At 36.9% G+C, this 20,143-nt stretch overlaps 1 protein-coding gene across 1 annotated transcript; it reads right to left on the reverse strand.

The window, feature by feature from the left end:
- Positions 1-1,965: 1,965 nt before the first annotated feature.
- On the reverse strand, positions 1,966-18,549 carry LOC121407313 (tRNA-dihydrouridine(20) synthase [NAD(P)+]-like). The gene is made up of 13 exons (XM_041598306.1): positions 18,487-18,549; positions 14,871-14,988; positions 13,569-13,614; positions 12,805-12,940; positions 12,162-12,270; positions 11,569-11,634; positions 11,074-11,231; positions 10,517-10,685; positions 9,078-9,199; positions 6,341-6,490; positions 5,737-5,827; positions 4,835-4,908; positions 1,966-4,159 (listed from the first exon to the last, which is right to left on the reverse strand). The coding sequence occupies exons 2-13, from the start codon at positions 14,985-14,987 to the stop codon at positions 3,781-3,783; spliced, it is 1,617 nt and encodes a 538-aa protein (XP_041454240.1). The 5' UTR covers position 14,988; positions 18,487-18,549; the 3' UTR covers positions 1,966-3,780.
- Positions 18,550-20,143: the final 1,594 nt, after the last annotated feature.

Consider the following 20,143-nt stretch of genomic DNA (forward strand, 5'->3'; position numbering starts at 1 on the left):
ATGGATTTTTGCTCCCAACAACAGCACTACTAGGTATCCTCAAATTCATTCACTTTTCGGTTACACTTCGTAATTCCGAAGGGTCTTAATTCCAAAACACATAAATTGCCTATACCTATATTTTGCTCAAAATTCTGGTCGCAAATCTGCACGTACACATCAACTTGAATGTGCAGAGCTACCATGCATTCAAGGTCCGTCTCACGATCTCGCACGGCACCCTTTTCTCTCACGCATCGAAATAAAAGCATTATTCGCTAGATTATGTGCATTGTCCGACCGCCTTCGTCTACCCTGGTTCGTAATCGATCAAGACGAATTGACAGTTCAGTACAATCAGCACACAGCTAATCACTAGTAGTGACTTGTGCAGCAGACATGAATATATTACTTACAGTCATGCTAGCACATCACATGCAACGCCATGGATATCATGATGAAAAAGGTTTCGCTTCATATCTTGAGTAGACAGTCGACAAGATGGCTATGCATCGGCAGGAAACAGAGTCAGAACCGGATTTGTCAGACGCTGACGGCGATATAGTTCTTCAGTCGCGCAAAAAAAAGAAAGGAAACTTAAGGGTGCTGCAACGTATAAGTGCAAGTTTTCTTCTGAGTGGACGAAGACAGTTGGATCTATTATTGTAAAAGGAGACAACGTTCATTCATTACGATGCACAATAAGCGATAGGACAATATCATGTGGACATATAGGTTTGGGCGACATGCAGAGGTATGTTAAGCTCGACCTGCACACCCAGATTACTGCAGCCATGAGGAGAAAGCCGACTCTATAGTTTCGCCGAACAGATACCCTAGCACAGAAGGTATGACAACTAAAAAATAGTTATAAATAGTTAATTTAATATCTCAAAAGTAGGCCCGTTTCGGGTACACGTGTACACGCACGGTCAAGTCAGTGCACGTGTACTAAATTCCATCACCGTGTACACGGTAGCATCTGCATAAAGCTTGCGTGGGGCTGTAAAGTCAGTGAACAAGCTCACAGCCTCACATTAATTCTTAGCTCTCAGACACTGTATATGTTTTAATCACTAATATGTCAATATATTTCAATTAACCTAGAGTGAGTTTACTTCCAAAATCGCCGATTTAATCCACATTTATTCTGGAGACTCAAGTTTTTGTACCACACGAAATGGGCCTGGGTATGCTCCGGTCAGTGCAGGGCCCTAGTTAGCGCCGACGTTCGTTGGATGCGCATTTTGCATACTGTACCGTACATGCATGCACAGATTGCTGCAGAATTGAGTGTAACTGAAGTTATCGATTGATTTTCATTATTTTATTGCCAATTAGAGGAGCGTGTGTTTGTAGGCTTGTAGCACATGTGTATGAGCATATAACACGTAACTGGAGACTCTCGAAAGCGTTCTTCAGTCACTTTTAGAGCCAATTTGAGAATCACCAATTGCGACAGCGATCATTGCTCCAGTTACGTGTTATACGCTCATACACATGTGCTACAAGCCTACAAACACACGCTCCTCAAATTGGCAATAAAATAATGAAAATCAATCGATAACTTCAGTTACACTCAATTCTGCAGCAATCTGTGCATGCATGTACGGTACAGTATGCAAAATGCGCATCCAACGAACGTCGGCGCTAACTAGGGCCCTGCACTGATTTACTTTTGCATTCTTTATTAATTTAATGCGCTGCTAAGCTGAGTAAACTTTTTAATTGCACCAATTTTTGTGGATTGATACTTCTAACTTCTCAGGTAAGCTTTAAAACCGTGACTTAGGCTACATGAGTGACTTAAAACATACCATAAATAAGGCATAAATCACTCTCAGTGTTTACAACGTGTACACGTGTACACGAACGAAAAACACGCCGTGTACACGTGCATCAAAAATGGACTTTCAAACCGGGCCTACTCAAAAGTCTGATATTTGCAAGAACCATGAAATTATCGACTTCTGCATGAAAATGTATACTGGTAGTAAATTTATTTGAAATAAAATCATGTTAAATAATCTTTGCATAAGTCTACTTTTACTGGTAGTTGTCAGCACATTTGATCATGACACTTTCTCCCTGATTCACCAAGAAAGCAAACACTGAGATATCTTGTGAATATGAGCGAGTTGTAGATCAATGGATTCATCTTTGATTGATTTAACAAAGTTAATTGGTAAATGGGCCTTCCAAAATTTTATAGTGTTTTTTATAAGTCAGGTGACCCTTTCAATGTGGTTCCGTACAGACACAAGTCTGCTTGAAACCTCCACTTCCTGCTGTCATGTACATGTGCGACTTTTGTTAGTACAAGGGGGCATTTGTGTAATAAAAGGAGATCCAAGGTAATCTCATAATTTATTGTCTCTCTTTCCATGTTTTCTTTAATGTTGTCGATGGATTAATTGTGACATAGTCATATCAGGAAGGGCATTTTCTTAAGCTTAAGGTATATCATGCAGATGAGTACATCAAACGAGGTCATTGACTCGAAAGAGTTCAAGCAACAGGCAGCATATTCTACAGTATCTCCTAGGGAATAAATCTGTGGCAGAACCTGCGCTGGCACCAATTATTGTCGCGTTTGTGTCTTACAGAACGAGAAGCGAGGTATTATACAGATGACAGAAGATTAGAAAGAAGTTACTCATCACTGAGGTGAGTAAATACTCTAAAATTTCATATCAGAATGTCACATGCTGGATAAGGATTCAGGGTGCATATGATGTAGTTTAGGTCTTGAGATGGCGATGTTCAAGCAGGATCGTGGTTTTAATTTAATTGGTTAAATGAACTTTTCAAGTATGATAAGCAAAATTCTTTTAAACCTTTGCAATGCGATCAGATATTAATGGTATGAAGCATAAAAATACTGAAGGCTAATATTACTACCAAGAGTAAAAGGTAAAAAAAAAAAAGAATTCTCTGCAAAACTCCAAGTTTTCTAATTCATTATTCAGGGGCCTGTATCATGAAGCTTAGGATTGATCACAGGGTTAATTTCTACTATGGTGTAATTGGTATGGGTTGGTATGTGAACAATGATGGGGAACAATTCAATCACATACAATGGGCAATTGATCAGGCTCAGTGAGCTGCAATGCAAGACACAGACCATGCACACAGACAGTACCATCAGACCACTACTAGCTACAGAGGGTTCATTACTACCCTGCCTACCACACTTGAAGTTGAACTGAGGTTGAACTTGGAGCTGCTGCTGCAGGGAATGACAAGACTGGGAGTAAGGTAGGATAGTATTGTATGTGTGTACGTGCCTTAGTTTATCTATGTATATTTGTTTCGGCCCCTCCACAATACTACAACTGATTGCATTAATTATCATGTATGATTCATCATAAAAAGAAGCTTAACAATTAATTACTAAGCTTTATGTAACAGGGATGAGGATAGAGTGACCACATTGTGAAGCTGCTAATGCAGAACCCAATTAGTCAAATAAATAAAACAAATCTGAATATACTGTGCCAATTTTCTGCATTCACATCTTTGGTTCAATAATGATAAGTGTGTTAAGAAAATCAATCTTGGCAATATTGAAATTGGCAATGCGATGAAAATGTAATCTCATCCTTAGTCATGCAAAATTGGCAAATATCAAATTTAAAAAGAAATTAAATCAATCTGTTATTTCTAATATATAGACTTAAAAAGGAAAATATTGCTAATTACACAAGGATTCAAGCATTCATTTTCCATTATGGTTAAAATATTAGTATATTGCATAGTACTTATGTTACTGACGGATATCATTTAGGGCATAGACTTATGTCATCTCTGCTCAGCAATATCACCATATCTTTCATCCTGATGATCTGTAGAGCAATCCTTGCTTGGTGCAGGCACAGTTGAGGGGGAAGCATTCCCTGCTTTCTGTGAACTGGATGATTCCGCCCCCGTCCCGTTGCAAACCTCTTCCTGCCCTTTGACAGGCTGGCTATTCACGATGTCCTGCTGCTTGGATTGGTCTGTAGCCTGACCTTTTGATTTGACATTCTGACCTTGCTCTTTGACTTTCTGATCTCCTGATGCAGAACAGCTCTTCTTTGAAGGATTGCTCGAGGGAGGGTCCTTCTTTTGGAGAGACAAGCCAAGCTGTTGGCAGCAAACTGCTGCTGCAGCTTGCTCAGAAAACTTCTTACTTGTACACCTAGGAAACAAAAAAAAAAATCCCATTCGAATTCATATAACACTTATCACTCCACAATTATTTCAGATAACACTGAAATACAAAAATAACAATATACAAAAGGTGTTTTCTATACAAACTGATTTTTTTTTAACTTGATACTGAAATAATTTTTAACATTTTCACAGGTTTTAATAGTTAACATCCACAAGTAATCAATGTCTGTTAAACTGCAGATATGGTCTACCCCCAAAAAATGAATTTCTGTAAAAAAAAGGTGTAGTTTAGCATGCATTTGAATAATTGACTTATCTATTTCACATTTTTGTGCAGACTAACAACACCTTTGATTCTATCTCACAATACTTATTTGTGAGCATTCTAACCCTTACCAATTACGGGCTTATATTTGGCTTTTCTATAGCCTGTGGGGAGGGGGTGATTTATCCCCCCCCAGATTGCAAATGCTAATCACACAAGCATAACAAAAACTTGCAAAATGGTAGCCTGTAAGGCAACCCTATTGTTTATTTCTTTCAAAATAAGATGAATTAAAAATCATGTTAAAAGGTTGTCACATTTAAAGATGTTTTAGTGTTTTAAGTTGTTTTAATTTTTCATAAGTAACTTTTTTTCAGAAAACAGAATACTATTCCAATCATATTCTTAAATTTGTATTTCAGTTATTAAGCTCACCATAGTGTTGTGGCATATTCCTGATTGTTCAATCTAATAGAAGACCTGAAAATATTATTCTTTTTATCTTCCTCCTGTAAATGAAATAATTCAAAACAATATGTAAATATATTCTCATTCCTAAATCCAATACAAAAATCAAGGGCTAAAACCTTTATTCTTTTTTTAAATACTGTTTCTCATTATCAGCACTCTGGTCATACATAATTTTAAGGCTCTTGGAAACGTCAACAATTGTCTCTTGTAAACACAACTCTACAACTCGTCCCCAGTGAAAGTAAAGTATAATTCTGTAGTAGAGGTGCAGAAACAGGAAGCTCATTTCACTTCTATGAATATTTCATTTGTCTTGCTTCAGCGGTTTTGAACATAGAATTTGTTATTAACAGTGGTGCTTTTCAACCCATTCCAACTTCGCATGCAGCACTGCTCTATGTTCTGCACTATCTAGCATATATATCAACCCCCCATAGATCATCAATAATTAAATCTGACCAGGGAATTCCCTGATCTGACCAGAATACTCCATGATCTAACCAGGCTCATCAAATCACAACCTTCAGCATGTACAGAAGGGCAAAAATGTAATACCAGTGCTTTACAGTCAAATTCAACTTTGGTATTTTATGGTAAAAGCAAATGCACATTGATGGAAGACAATAGATTAGGCTTGTTTCATGCCTGAATCTAACAACTGCATTCCTGTGGTCGGATTCACCTCGTACTCACAGAAATCACACTAACAACCTCCCTCCACTTCTCTATGTAAAGTACATTTTTAATTTATTTCATGTAATATATTACAAGCTAACAAATTGGATAATTAAGAACATTACAACAAGTATAATACAGAGAGTACTACCAACTAACAGTGATTTCCATTGGAGAGTTGAAAGACTTACTGTGGTGTATCGAGGCAGTTGTAGTCTCTGGGCATGGCAGTACTGTACCAGCAAACTCTTGTAACTTGTCTTGAATAGCCTCAACTGTTTCCTGCAAACATCAATGATATCATAAAGGAAAATTTTCTATAACCCACACCATTTCCTATCAACCATTTGAGCCTGAAATGCCGGAAAACCGGCTACGCTGTGAGCTTGCAAATGCCAGAATGGACGTAATACCAGCCTGAAGATGTGTGACTTGAAAAAACATTGATTATAAATGTTGAGTAATATTTTAAAAAGATATCATCTTGCTAACTACATTTAGGGATATTCAGACTTTGATTTCAATCAAAAAGTTATAAGAAGTTGTAAATCTATTAAAACCCGAAAACACAATATCAGGGAGGCATTTCATGAAAGGACTTGTTGGACGTTTTACTGACAAGTCCTATTTTATCCGACAGTTACCATAGGAACAGTGCGTTTCAGCCAGTCATAATCATACTTGTCGGATGAAAATATTGATGAAACGCTCCCCAAGTTTCTTCACAACAGGTTTGGCCTGGTCGGTAACCATGTAGGTATACTGAATAGTTGTTATTATTAAAGGAACACCTACCTGTTTATTTTACATGGTGCTTCTATGACGAAGGTCCCATCATTCAGCTTCCGTTTCTTAGGGGCCATCTCTGTGCAATCTAGCTCTTCTATGGTTTCTGACCTTGCTGCCAAGACCTTGTCATGGTAATCATTCATGTCAAATGCTGAACTGTCATTAAATCAAAGACAAGCCGACAGTTTGCACAATATCCGCCACACGATTTTCTTGTAACAAGCCCCTCACTGACTTTTTACTTTCCAATCTTGCGCATCTTAAATCTTTTGAGACCATGCAACTTCTGGGTGCACGGTTCCGAAAATTCTCAACATTTTGTAAGTGCATGTCAAACCAAAAATTGTGCAAAAACATGATTTTGTGTACAATATCAATTATTTCTAGTTTTGCTGGTCTAAATGGACTTATTTCCTGCTGTTATGATCTCAAAATCGTCCCCCAAAAAAGTTTATTGATTAATCAATGAAAACAAAAGGTCGTAAAAAAACAAAGAAATACATAAGAAACTGCATAAAACAAGATAATACGAAAGAATTTGATCTTATATCACAATTTTTCTCACATTTGCAAAGAACATCACAAAACATTTCTGGAATAAAATAAGAACATTTGGAGCTGTTTTCAGGGAGTTAGAGGAAAAAAAGTATGATTTCGCATACTTATTATGCATAAATTGGCATAGTCAATTAACAGCAATTTCATCATATAAATTACACTGGCATTTTGTGTATTATATACCAGACAACTTGCCAATTTCAGCGCAATCTTGCAGATGACGGCTAAGATCTCAAAGGGGAGACTGTGAGCCCCTCCCCATATGATCTCTCAAAATATGCCGGCCTAGATAGGGTAAGGCACTTTAGCTCATGATCAATTTAAAGTTAGCCAATCTAATCTTTGTAAATGTATTCTGATTGAGCTGGCTAATCTCCCAGACGGCTGTGGTTACGGACCTGTCGATTTTGGGATTCATTAGTTTTTATTTTTTTCTTTCTTTTCAATTTGAATCCTTTTTGGTTTTGATTTGAAACTAGATCTAGAGTTTGGTTGGTCCCTGACCACGGTCGATCTGGTGTCCTAAATCTGGATCCGTGCAGTTTGGAATTGATAGATATTGCTATATACTATTATAGTGTAAAATTATGGTGATGTGCCTTCTTCTTCCGCTCTAGCTATTTTCTTCTTTACTCCATATCATCCTTACCTTTTATCTTTCTTTCCCTATCGCTTTCTACTTGTAGCTCTGGGTTAAATTATTATTCTCAATTTTATACACAATTTTCCATTATTAGATGTATACCTGAAATTTCCATCTGTTTATGGTCACGATTTGTATTTTCCATTTGTATTGTATATATGTTTACATTTTGTTTTGTTATACAGGGCCCCAAGTACAACAGTATTTGACCCTGTTTAACCCTAAAAAAGACTGGGGGGGGGCCTAAAAGGCCCCCCCTGTACATAAATCACGATAACTTTTTTGCGCATGAAGCGTTCGCGCCGCCATTTCATGACTTTTTTCTCTTGAGTTTTGCGCAACTTTTGATACCAAATTTGTATACCCCCATGCCGCGGTTGCGGAGTTATGTAACATTTTCGTATCACATGTCACGTAAGAAATTGAAATTTGTATTCGTTTGTGTGTAAAGTGTATGGTATTTGAATGAATGTTATACACATTGTTTTCTAACTACATTTTTATTTGTTTCTTTCTATATTATGTCACTTGTGAATTCAAGTAGCAGTTCTAGGATATGAAAATAATGAAAAACATTGCATAAAAAAATAAAGAAATACATAAGAAATGCAAAATAAAGAAATACATAAGAAATTAAAATCAAAGAAAAACATAAGAAAAGTAGTGCAAAATACCAGAATCGCTTGCAATAAAACATGCCAATTATTGTATTTCTCTACATAATGCATGCGGAGTACTTATTTGCATATTTAGTAATTACTAATTTGCATAAGCATATCTAATAATTCAAGCATGAAACAACACAATTCCATGATAAACAACCTCTTCTTACAGCTGAAAACCTTGAAACAGGAATTTATGGACCGCAATAAGTACCAAACTATGAAAAATTCTATTTTTTGATAAAAATTTGATATTCACATAATTATGAATATAATTTGCATAAATTATGTGATATCTCTTATGCTTTGTTTTCACCAGCTAGTGTACATGTAACACATCACTTGTTTATCTTCCAAGATTGCTTTGGCTCATTGCAAGAGAGTGTAATGCAATAAAACATGCCAAATGTTGTATTTCTCTACATAATGCATGCAGAGTACTTATTTGCATATTTAGTAATTACTAATTTGCATAAGCATATCTAATAATTCAAGCACGAAATAACACAATTCCATGATAAACAACCTCTTCTTACAGCTGAAAACCTTGAAACGGGAATTTATGGACCGCAATAGGTACCAAAGTATGAAAAATTCAATTTTTTGATAAAAATTTGCATATTCGCATAATTATGCATATATTAAAAAATACAATGAATATCAGTATTTTGACTATGTTTTCTTTTAGAGGACATGACAAAGGATGTCTGTGCCAAATTTGGTTGCGATCGGATGACCAACGGCCGAGATCTTAGGGGGGGCCCAAAAGCCCCCCCCCCCCCAGTTTTTCTAGCCTCCAAAATAGCCCAGTCTTTTTAGGGTTAAATAGTACGTACTAAGAAAATAAATAATTGAAAAGGCATTTGATTCTAGACCTTACCATATCTCCTTCACACTCTTTGAACGCTGTAATTCCTGACCCCGTTCAGATTGGACCTCATCTCTTAGGATCTGTTGGATGCAGTACTTCATGTTGGTGTAAACATTATCATAGTCTACAGCCTGGAATAAAAAAAAAGTTGAAGTGTTACCAGCTTGAGAAAGAAACCTTGGAACTACACACATACAGGAAGAATGCAGGGAAGAGTAAAATAAAGCATAAAGCTGTTCATAAGTTATGAGCGTCTTCAAGAGTGACCAGTGACCCTTTCTTGTGATAAATGATATTCCCATGAAATGTTCTTTTTGATTATTTAGCTTGTTAGAAAGGCTCATCAGCCATTCTTAAAGCTGCTCTTAACTTACAAGAGGGTTTATGAAACACCTGCCAGATTGCATATACTTGAAGCACACAATTGTTCATTTGGTATACAAAAATCTGTGGGCTTTGTGAGATTTACATGTAGTTTGGAAAAGGATTTGTATGATGTCAATAAGTCCTTCCAAGCTTGTGTTCTGATCCAGCCAACCTTTTAGGAATGGCAATGTATGAGTTGGAGAATAGTGGTATATTACACCATGAGATTAGTACTTGGGGGGTTTTGGGTGAGTGGTGGTTTATGATTTGACACAATAGTCACATCCTGTTGTTGATAGATCCACCAGGATCTCACCCAGAACAGGATCTATTGTTACAGTGTCACCTATGCATCCCGGTAATCCGTCTATTGTCCCGCTGCCACCCAACATATCCTTCTGCAAAGAGCTAAATGCCATTTAAACCACTATTGCATCCTAACTATACCAATATCCAATTAAAGGTCAAGTCCACCTCAGAAAAATGTTGATTTAAATCAATAGAGAAAAATCAGACAAGCACAATGCTGAAAATTTCGTAAAAATCGGATGTAAAATAAGAAAGTTATGACATTTCGAAGTTTCGCTTATTTTCAACAAAATAGTTATATGAACGAGCCAGTTACATCCAAATGAGAGAGTCGATGATGTCACTCACTATTTCTTTTGTTCTTTATTGTTTGAATTATACAATATTTCAAATTTTACGAATTTGATGATTGGGACCTCATTGCCCGAAGCACAAAATGTTGAAGTAGTGGAATTCCACATGTTCAGGGAGGAATGAAACTTCATTTCACATGACAATGACGAGAAAATAAAAATATTTCATATTTTATATAATAAAATACAAAAGAAATAGTAAGTGAGTGATGTCATCAACTCTTACATTTGGATGTAACTGGCTCGTTCATATAACTATAAGCGAAACTTTAAAATGCCATAACTTTCTTTTTTACATCCGATTTTGATGAAATTTTCAGTGTTATGCTTGTTAAATTTTTCTCTTTTTATTCAAATCAAGTTTTTGTTGGGGTGGACTTGTCCTTTAAAAATTAGGGATAAGGTGAGTATATAACTCACATATTGGATGTATCTCTTGATCACATCCTGTATTGGCAGTTTGCCTTCCTTTCGGAAGATGGACGGGTTCCACTGGGCCTCCCTGGCTATCATCACCGATGACGCTCCGGTCATCTCTCGGAATTTCTCTATGTCATCATAGGATTTGATGATGTCTTGTGAACCTCCACTGAGAAAGATAAAATGAAGAAATTGGGTGGTATGTGAATAGAACTAGATGTGGATAAACATGTATGTGAATGTGATTGGCTATTTATCAGAGAAAGGTGTGCTCTCATAACATATCTTGAAAACCTAAGAAGACCCATCAAAATTATACAACACCCCCCCCCCCCCCCCAAAAAAAAAAAAGGGGCCTGAAAAAAAATACGGAAATAAAGCTTTTTATTTTTAAGTGTGATTTCCTCAAACATACCTCCTATGACAAATTAAATCACAAACTTCAGAATACAGCATTAAGCAACAACAACTACATTATTTTAGTGCACATTCAACTATGTACACATTTAGTCTCCAAAACTGAGATAAAAAGAATTGTAGGCCCACATGTAACTTACTTTGCAATCAGTGGAATACTAATACAATCAGAAATTGCCTTGATTGCATCACAGTGTACAGGGTGGCGAGGGCGCTCTTCAGTAAGACGTCCATGGACAGCAAGGGCAGCAACACCAGTTTGCTCAATCATCTTGGCAAGTGCTATGGTGTCCTCCAACTGAAAAAGACAATTTAATTATTTCAGTATGCATGCAATGACAGAATAGCACACTGATGATTATTGGTTGAATAATTAATCTCATACTCCAATATGATCATTATGGAAGTATGCAATCCATCACAGACCTTAATGTTACAAAGCCAAGATGGGACCTTTTTCTTGCATCAAGGTGAGGGGGGTTCACAAAGTGTTAAGTGTGACTTAAATAAAATTATTCTACTTCTCTGTACTTTCAAATTCTAATACAAACTGTGGTTTGTTCCAAACTCACGTCGTAGTCAGATTATGTGCGCCTGGCTTAAAGAATAGAAAAGAGGGAGCAGGAATCACGTACCTTGGGGAGGATTCGAATCTTGCATGTTACAGGAATTTTCACTCCCTGAACCAATGTTGTCAGAATCTGAAAAGAGAAACAACATAATATAACATAGCCTTTTTCATCATACACAAATCATGGTATGGATGTAGACATAATGGATCATGGGCTATAAAGTCGTAATATTATAATGATTTGACATGAAGTGCTAGTATGCAGCATGCAACCATTTTCTTCTCTCTTTATTCTTCTGCAATATGGCTTTCTTGTCATGGCAATTTGATTCTGCTCTCATCCTAGTATACATTGCTGCTGTTGATGTTATGTTTTTCTTTTTTACTCAGTGAATGTTATTGTACCAAGTACTGTAGTATTAATAATGAAAAGATGAATAAAGTAGATCTGTAAATTCAATGTTGTTGTTTGCTATAAGTGTACAAAGAGAGCACCTTTCAACATTCACCAAAATGCTCGCAATAAAGTGTACTTTACCCTATCATCTACACTGCCACTTTTCAGAATGAAAACTAACTAGTATATATTAACAATTATACTCTTTAAAATGAAGAATTCTGCACTAGAAATCAATTACACTAAGAATAATATCTTACCTCCTTGATACGATCTGGTGTTTTGAGCAGTGCTGCTCCCATACCTCCTTGCAATGAGAAATCCTTAGGACAGCCCATATTGATATCGATTCCCGATATGTCTTTCTCACTATAGTAGAGGTAAAGAGTCAAATAAATTAAGTAAAAAAAGAAAGGGATCATAAATTAGAGACCACTGACATTACTACGATACACAATTTGCTGATGTTGATTATGAACAGCCATTATAAAAATTAAAGACAACTGCACGGAAATAACCACTGAATATTGAAGGAGAATTAAGGTTTGGAGTTTCATGGTTGTTCAAGCATGATATCCATTCACTGTGGTAGACATAATGAAACTCTCGGTAGTCAGATGAAAATATGGTCTTAAAAATGCTGCTATCTTGGCTTTCATTGAATATTATGACTCAGTAGTTGGATGAAAATATGGTCTTAAAAATGCTGCCATCTTGGCTTTCATTGAATTTTATGACTCCACATGTTTGCGAGAAGGTAGAGGAAGAAATATTCTTTCAGATACTTAAAATGTTATTTTATGTTATTGAAAGAATTATTTTCGCCAAATCCAGGAAATGTTCTATTGCGGCTTATTGTTAATTTTGTAGTAAGTGGTAACATTTGTGTTTTATTGTACTCACAGCATCTTCGCAACCTTCAGTGCTCGCTGGGCATCCGCTGTTCCCATCTGGAACACTAGTCGATCTGTTTCTTTTGAACAGGTACGGAAGACTACCACATCATCCTTTGATATGTAATCAACAGTTCCAAGAACATCTTTATCAAAGAAAAGGTCAAGGAAAGGGTCAATAAAAATGACAAGTGCGACCATGTTTAGTTTAAATCGATTTTCACAATTCTAATGATCAAATTGAAAGTCAACACAAACATCAAATGATAATTTATGCAATGGCAGATTCAGGAGGGGACGCATTAACAAATTTAGAAATAGAGGGGGCGCAGACGATAATTTTCTTAGATTTAGCTATATTAATGTTCAATGGACAATCTAATATAGAGAGGCATGCATTCCTCAAACTCCCGACTGGATCTGCCACTGATAATAGTACAAATCATGTGTAAGAATTATATTACAAGTATAACCATGTGTCGTAAGTACTATATCTTACAAAAGGAGAGTATTCACTTGTTCATACACTTTATGATTACCCCCTCATTAGTCCGAAATATATCATCCAAGCTCCAAAGGCATAGAACTACATACTGCATGACGTGGATTTTCATGTTCACCCCAACATATGAAACCTCTTTTTCATTTGCTGAATTAGTTGAAGTATAAGAGGGCTTTGTCAAGGGTATTATTAGTGCTGTGAGTGACAGGTCATTAGTCTGACACGACATGGTCATAATATTATTCAAATTGAAAAAAAAAAAATTTCATTACCATTCACTTTTCTCCTGCAAGTGAGCATTTTGAAATCGATCAATTCCTGTAAGAGAAATTGAAACAGAAATGATTTACATGTATGATGATAGATCCAGTTATTTCCTTCCCTACTGCAACCTCCCCCCCCCCTCTTTGGGCAATAATACACTTAAAAGCATTATGGTACAAACACAATAGTGCTACAGTCACAAGTACCGTTACGAACACCGTACAAATGATTTCATACCATTTATTGCCATGTATAAAATTGTTTGTATGGTGTTCATAAACTAAATGTATTTGTGCCCATAGCATTACTTTGAGGTATTTTATTAATTGCTTAAAGGTCAAGTCCACCTCAGAAAAATGTTGATTTGAAACAATAGAGAAAAATCAGACAAGCAAAATGCTGAAAATCTCATCAAAAGCAGATGTAAAATAAGAAAGTTATGACATTTCAAAGTTTCGCTTATTTTCAACAAAATAGTTATATGAACGAGCCAGTTACATCCAAATGAGAGAGTCGATGATGTATTCACTCACTATTTCTTTGTTTTTTTATTGTTTGAATTATACAATATTTCAATTTTTACGAATTTGACGATTAGGACCTCCTTGCCTGAAGCACAATATGTTAAAATAATGAAATTCCACGTGTTCAGGGAGGAATGAAACTTCATTTCACATGACAATGGTGAGAAAATGAAAACATTTCATACTTCACATAATAAAATACAAAGGAAATAGTGAGTGATGTCATCAACTCTTTTACGGATGTAACTGGCTCGTTCATATAACTATTTTGTTGAAAATAAGCGAAACTTTAAAATGCCATAACTTTCTTATTTTAAATCCGATTTTGATGAAATTTTCAGTGTTATGCTTGTTGAATTTTTCTCATTTTATAAATCAAGTTTTTGTTGGGGTGGACTTGTCCTTTAATTCACTCCTGTGTTTCTTGTTATTAATGTATTTATCATCTCTCTATTTTATTTTATCTTTCTGCTTTGAATAGCATTTTATACTTCACAAAGAGCTAATGATTATACATAACTCTGGTTATTTGGCAGCGAAGTAGTGGGGAAGTACTGCGGTATTAAAGAAGGGAAGCACATCTGTTTGCACTTCAAGGAATCAAAATATTTACATGTGTAACTACTAACTAGAGATATACAGAACCACACTCTGTCCTTCTAAACTTTTATGTACATGTATAAAATGGGATAGGCACTTCTCGCATTGTTTATTATTTTATCCTTAAAGGCATATACATGTATACACATCCTAACATCCAGAATCTGTGTATTGTCAGATACATACCTCGCAGTATACAATGTCGGCACCATATTCCAATGCCAATAGTCTTGTAGGGAGAGTGCCTATCCTCACCATCGGAGCTAGGATCACTTTGTTGGCATAGTTCAGCCTAGAACCCATCCTGCAGTAAGATAAGTAGAAAATCAAATGGAACATTAAAAGCAGGGAAAAATTCACATGGGGGCTAGGGGCAATCTAGCCACCAAAATACCTGACAGAGCCCTGGAAAACAAAAAAGGAGCCCTGAAAATCCCCATTCATCTCAATGTTAAATCTTACCAAATGATGTACAAGTAGATTCAGGCATTAAGTTGTGAACTGAAAAGTAGCCACGCGACTGACTAAAACAACACCAATCAAGAGAAGGCGGTTGGAATTATGGTTTAAAGCGGTAAATAGGTTTTTAACTAGATTGCAAGATCTTGATCTATATATGGCTAGTGTTCCATCTATCTTTATTTCCTATCTTTTTCCTGAACCTTTCTCTTACTTTCCTTCTTTATTAAATTTCTTTTTATTATTTCCTTCATTCTTTCTTTCCTTATTCTTTGCTTCCTTCTCCCTTCCTCTACTTTTTCTTTTTGGTCCTTCCCTCCTTTCATTATTTTCTCTCTTTTTTTTTCCTTCTCTCCTCCCTTCATTCTTTCCTCCTTTCTTTCATTCTTTCATTTTGTTCCTCTAATTCTTTTCCTTCATTATTTCTTTCCCTATCTTTCTTCCTTCCTTCCTGATTTTCTTCTTTCTTTCAAAGAATGAAGGGAAAGTTTTTCTTTCCTTCATTCTTTTTTCCTCCTCCTTTTTTCTTACTTTCTTTTTACCTTTCTCTCCTTTATTTTGTCTTTCACATATTATTTATTCATCTTCCATTCCTTTCTTTCTTTCAATATTTATTTCAAAGAATGATGGAAACCTTTTTCTCTCTTTTATTCTATCTTTCATCCTTCTTTTATTCTAACTTTGTTTACTTTTTCTTCATTTTCCCTGTCAATTTTTTCTTTCTTCTCAATTCATCTCTTCTCTTTCATCTTTTCTTTCTCTCCTTCATTCTTTCGTTCAACCTCCCTTCCAATTCTTTATATTTTTTTCACAAGTCTAACACTGCATGTGTAGCCTTCTTTGTTGATCTTTTTTGTCGATTTCATTTTGTGAAATCTGGTCACCCTGGGTATGGTATGGTTACCTCAAGCCAACAAGGAGTTCCTCAAATGTATTAATAATTCGCTGTCGATTTCAAAACATCGCATGAGCCATGCGCAAGGGTTCGAGCTCAGACCCTCGTGCATGGTGCATGCAATGTCTTCTAAATCACCAATTTTGAGACTGATAGAAGCATTGAAAAGAAGTAAAACTTTGCGTAAAGTAGAAATATTAGTTTGTTTTCAAAGATGATGTTCCATGAATTTTATATTTTCCTCCTATAGAATCCCACCTTTGTCACTCGGAATATCAGAGCAAGTTCACAGGCTCAAAGTTCAGGTAGGTGGAGCGTAATGTAGCGGTAGTGAAGTGGAGCCTGCACGAACATCGCTTGAGGTAGGCCCCCGCCGGGGGTAGGCCCAAGGCTATGGTGAACTGCAGACATTTTGATGAATTTTTTTTTTTACCAATTCAGTTGACTTTATACTTTGTAGCCGGTATTTGTCTATTCATGGTGGAACTTTGATGAAGTGGAAAGAGCTACAGCTCCATATGCACCCCCACCAAAAATAACAAAAGATTGTCGAGACTTCCGGTTCTTCACTTCAGATTTTTCTTTCATTTTTTAGTTGCTTAACTCAGGACTCAAACTCACTTCGTTTTATCTGCAATCACGACCTTTCCCGCTATGCTAGAGAGATACCGCAAGGGGTATTTAAACGATAATTACCAATACTTTGACTAGTCTTGACTCACAGACCCTTTATAAAACGATGTCTATGGACAATTACACGCACTAGTTCCTGCTTGAAATTTGACGGAATAAAGCCATATTTTTTGCCAAAATATTTTGGGTATTTCCACTCCGCCATAGGGCTAGTAATATATTATTCTGAACCTCCTCCATGTTTTTATTTTCAATTTTAATTGGGGTGCATATGGAACTCTTACCGATGAATTTCAGGACAATATTATAGTGTATGAGTTATGAAGTGTTGCCTTGGGCTTGGGTCACTCACACATTGTACGAGGTTAGTATATATACTTGGGTATGGTTATACGGGCAGTACCACACCAGACCAAAAGCTTCGGTCTCTGTTATGTTGGTTGTTCAGCTGAACTCCATTGGCTTCACTCACCAAATACAGAGACCAAAGTAATCTTGGTATTGAAAGGTCTTTTTAAGGGCTTTCAAGTGATACCAAATTTATTCATATTTGATGATTTTCATTTTTTTGGTCACATACCTACAAGTCCCCTAATGGTAGAGCTCTGCACGATAGCTAACCCAGGGAACTTACGTGTAAGGCATACTCACCTGACAAGCGTGAAGTATGGTCAAAATAATTCTCCAAATAAATAGTTAAGACAGAAATCAAGCACTTAGGCCTACGATTATATGGATGAAGGTCTAACGAGTGGCAGTTTCCTGACATCTGGGGACAAACTGGAACCTCAAAAAAAAAAAAAGACAAGTTCTCCCCTTCTACCCCAGTCTCGATCGGCTATTTTGTTACGATTCATAACAAAAATGGCCGATCGAGACGGGGGTAGGAGAGAACTTTTCGGTTTTTTGAGGTTCCAGTTTGTGCCCAGATGTCAGGAAGCTTCATCCATTATAATCGTGGTAAGTGCTTGATTTCTGTTTTAACTATTTATTTCGGAGAATTATTTTGACCATACTTCACGCTTGTCAGGTTTGAGTATGCCAAATTACACTTAAGGTCCTGGGCTCCTGCTCGCATAGACCAAAAGCTTCGGTCTCTGTTTTGTTGGTTGTTCAGTTGAACTCCGTTGGCTTCACTCGCCAAATACAGAGACCGAAGTTCTAGCGCGTTCTGTACAGGGGACTCAATGGCCATTATGTTTATGTACTTAAGGTCGGATAAAACGGGGAAGTGAATTTGCGCGACAGCCGAGGTAAGTCACAGTTTTTGTTCCTTTTAATTTGATTTTTCTCCGTTTTTGGGCAATTAATGCCAAGAGGGAATATAAATTTGCATTTTGGTCGCGTTAATTTTCAAAATTTTTATTCATTAAAGACAAAAATTGAAGAGCCCCGACGGGGGAATTTTTCATTGCAAGTCCCCTAATTAATGGTGGCTGCACAATAGCGAGCCGTCTGTGTACGAGGAGAAATAATTTTTTTTTTTTAAATGTAAAAAACTCCTCGAAACGACGGCTGCCAGCTGTCTATACCACACTCTGTCTGAAGCACGAAAGTCGGCGCTACTGCGCTTTCGCACCGCTCTTGTAGAACGCCACGAGCATACCAACAGCTCGGCTCGGCCTTCCCACGCAGCTGGCCCCGGCGCCGCGCCGGTGCGTAGCTTTCGGAACACTGCCATTTAATTTCGCAGTGAGATGCGAAAGCGCCATTTAGCGCCTGAATCAATAGGTAGAACAAAGTGTAAAAATTCTGACAGACTTTTCAATTTCAGTCATGATAATCTAAAGTAAAGAATGAAACGCCTCTACCTACCTTCCTGTTTTTAGTTAATTTAAACTTCAACCAGGCTTCGACGCAGATGTGAATGGATGTCTGCACAACAAACACGCACGTGTACGAGTACGACCGGACCGTGTTGAATTGTCTGTCTCGATCGTCTGCGCTGCATGCATCCAGTATCTGACGGCATGCATGCCATAATAGTCAAGGGGGGGGGGGGCGGGGGCAGAGAGCGATACATTCTTGTGATAATTAAATATCATTTGTCTTTTTTCCTTCTTACTCTCCTCCTTCTGCACCCCATCACCCCTTCCGTTCTCTCCCCCTTCCAAATTTCCCTTTCTTCTTCTTTTAAAATTGTCTGTTTATTTTTCTTTTAGGCCTATATCCTGTTTCATTTTGGTAATTATTTTCATTTGGGTAATTTTTTATTTGGGTAATTTTTTATTTGGGTAATTTTTATACCACTCAAATTTGTTATATCTTTCATGTTCTTTGTACATGTTTTTTTAATGTAGGCCTACTCTCGAATGGCTTAATTGTGTTTATATATATTAATCAAATGCTGATTTGTAAATTGTTGTATAATGTACTATACAGGGGCCGCGCGGAAGAGTGGGCGGGGGGGGGGGGGGCTTTTCAGCCCCGCCCACTTTTTTCCTAAAACCATGTACAAAAAAATTACCATACAATTGTGATTTTTTGCATGGTCAGCCCCCCAACCGTTGAAAACTGTTCCGCGGTCCCTGCTATATAGGCCTATGGACCTTGATACCCAGAACTGGCAGGGTTGTTGAGGATAAACTTTCAGATAACTTACAAACTTTCACCCGCCCCCCCCCCCCCCAGAAAAAATAGAGGCAATACCTGTAATTTATCGGTAAAAATAATCATCCAGTTTGTCATATTTTAGTATCATGAAATAATTTTCTCAGGCTAATTCTGGAAGGCTATGCAGCTTCGAATTAAAGGGATGCTCCAGGCTGAAGATATTTATATCTCAATAAATATAGTAAAATTTACAAAACAAAAATGCTGAAAATTTGATCAAAGTCGGATAACAAATAAAAGAGTTATTGAATTTTAAAGATTTGCATTATTCCGGTGATACAGTCTTTCATTAGGTGGGCTAATGATGTCATACCCCCACTAGTTCTTAATCTATTGTATTTCATTATACGAAATTAGGCTTATTCAAACATTTTCTACCAAGAACTAAGACAATTGGATTAACTCCTGATTAAGTGCATAGTTATTTATTGCCGCAACTTATTTTAACATAATGGAAATCGACCGAAATCAACTTTTCATGTCTTGAAAATCAACCCAGTTGATCTTCATCTAGGGGTGAACATGAGAAAATGGGGACGGGGTCTCAGACTAAGTTGTCCCGAAACGTCGTAAGGGGTGCATCGACGAAAATATACCCCGTGCTATAATGGCCAACTATTTCACTTTTGTGGCCGGGGGCTGGTAATAAATTCAAATTTTAATTTCTCTCTTCCTCTTCTCTCCTCTTTCCCTCCGTTCTTTAAGAGGAAAGAAGAAAGGGCCGTGTTGTGTCATTGGTTTTTTTGCAGATTCTCGTATTCTTCCCCCCCCCCCCAGTAAGTCACTTTCCGGGGCTATGTTTGGCCGGATCATGCAGCTGCATGTAGCGGGTCTGAAAAATGCATTTTTGTGACAATTG

Source organism: Lytechinus variegatus, chromosome 2 (genome assembly GCF_018143015.1).
Source record: "Lytechinus variegatus isolate NC3 chromosome 2, Lvar_3.0, whole genome shotgun sequence".
NCBI classification, from domain to species: Eukaryota; Metazoa; Echinodermata; class Echinoidea; order Temnopleuroida; family Toxopneustidae; genus Lytechinus; species Lytechinus variegatus.

Bases quoted from the DNA above. Each gene is read 5' to 3' on its own strand.
- LOC121407313 (XM_041598306.1), bottom strand. From the start codon at position 14,987: ATGGGTTCTAGGCTGAACTATGCCAACAAAGTGATCCTAGCTCCGATG. The intron at 12,271-12,804 runs GTGAGTACAATA...CCTCTACTATAG, and splicing joins CTGAAGGTTGCGAAGATGCT to TGAGAAAGACATATCGGGAA. The intron at 4,160-4,834 runs GTGAGCTTAATA...TTTGTTTCCTAG, and splicing joins GAATATGCCACAACACTATG to GTGTACAAGTAAGAAGTTTT.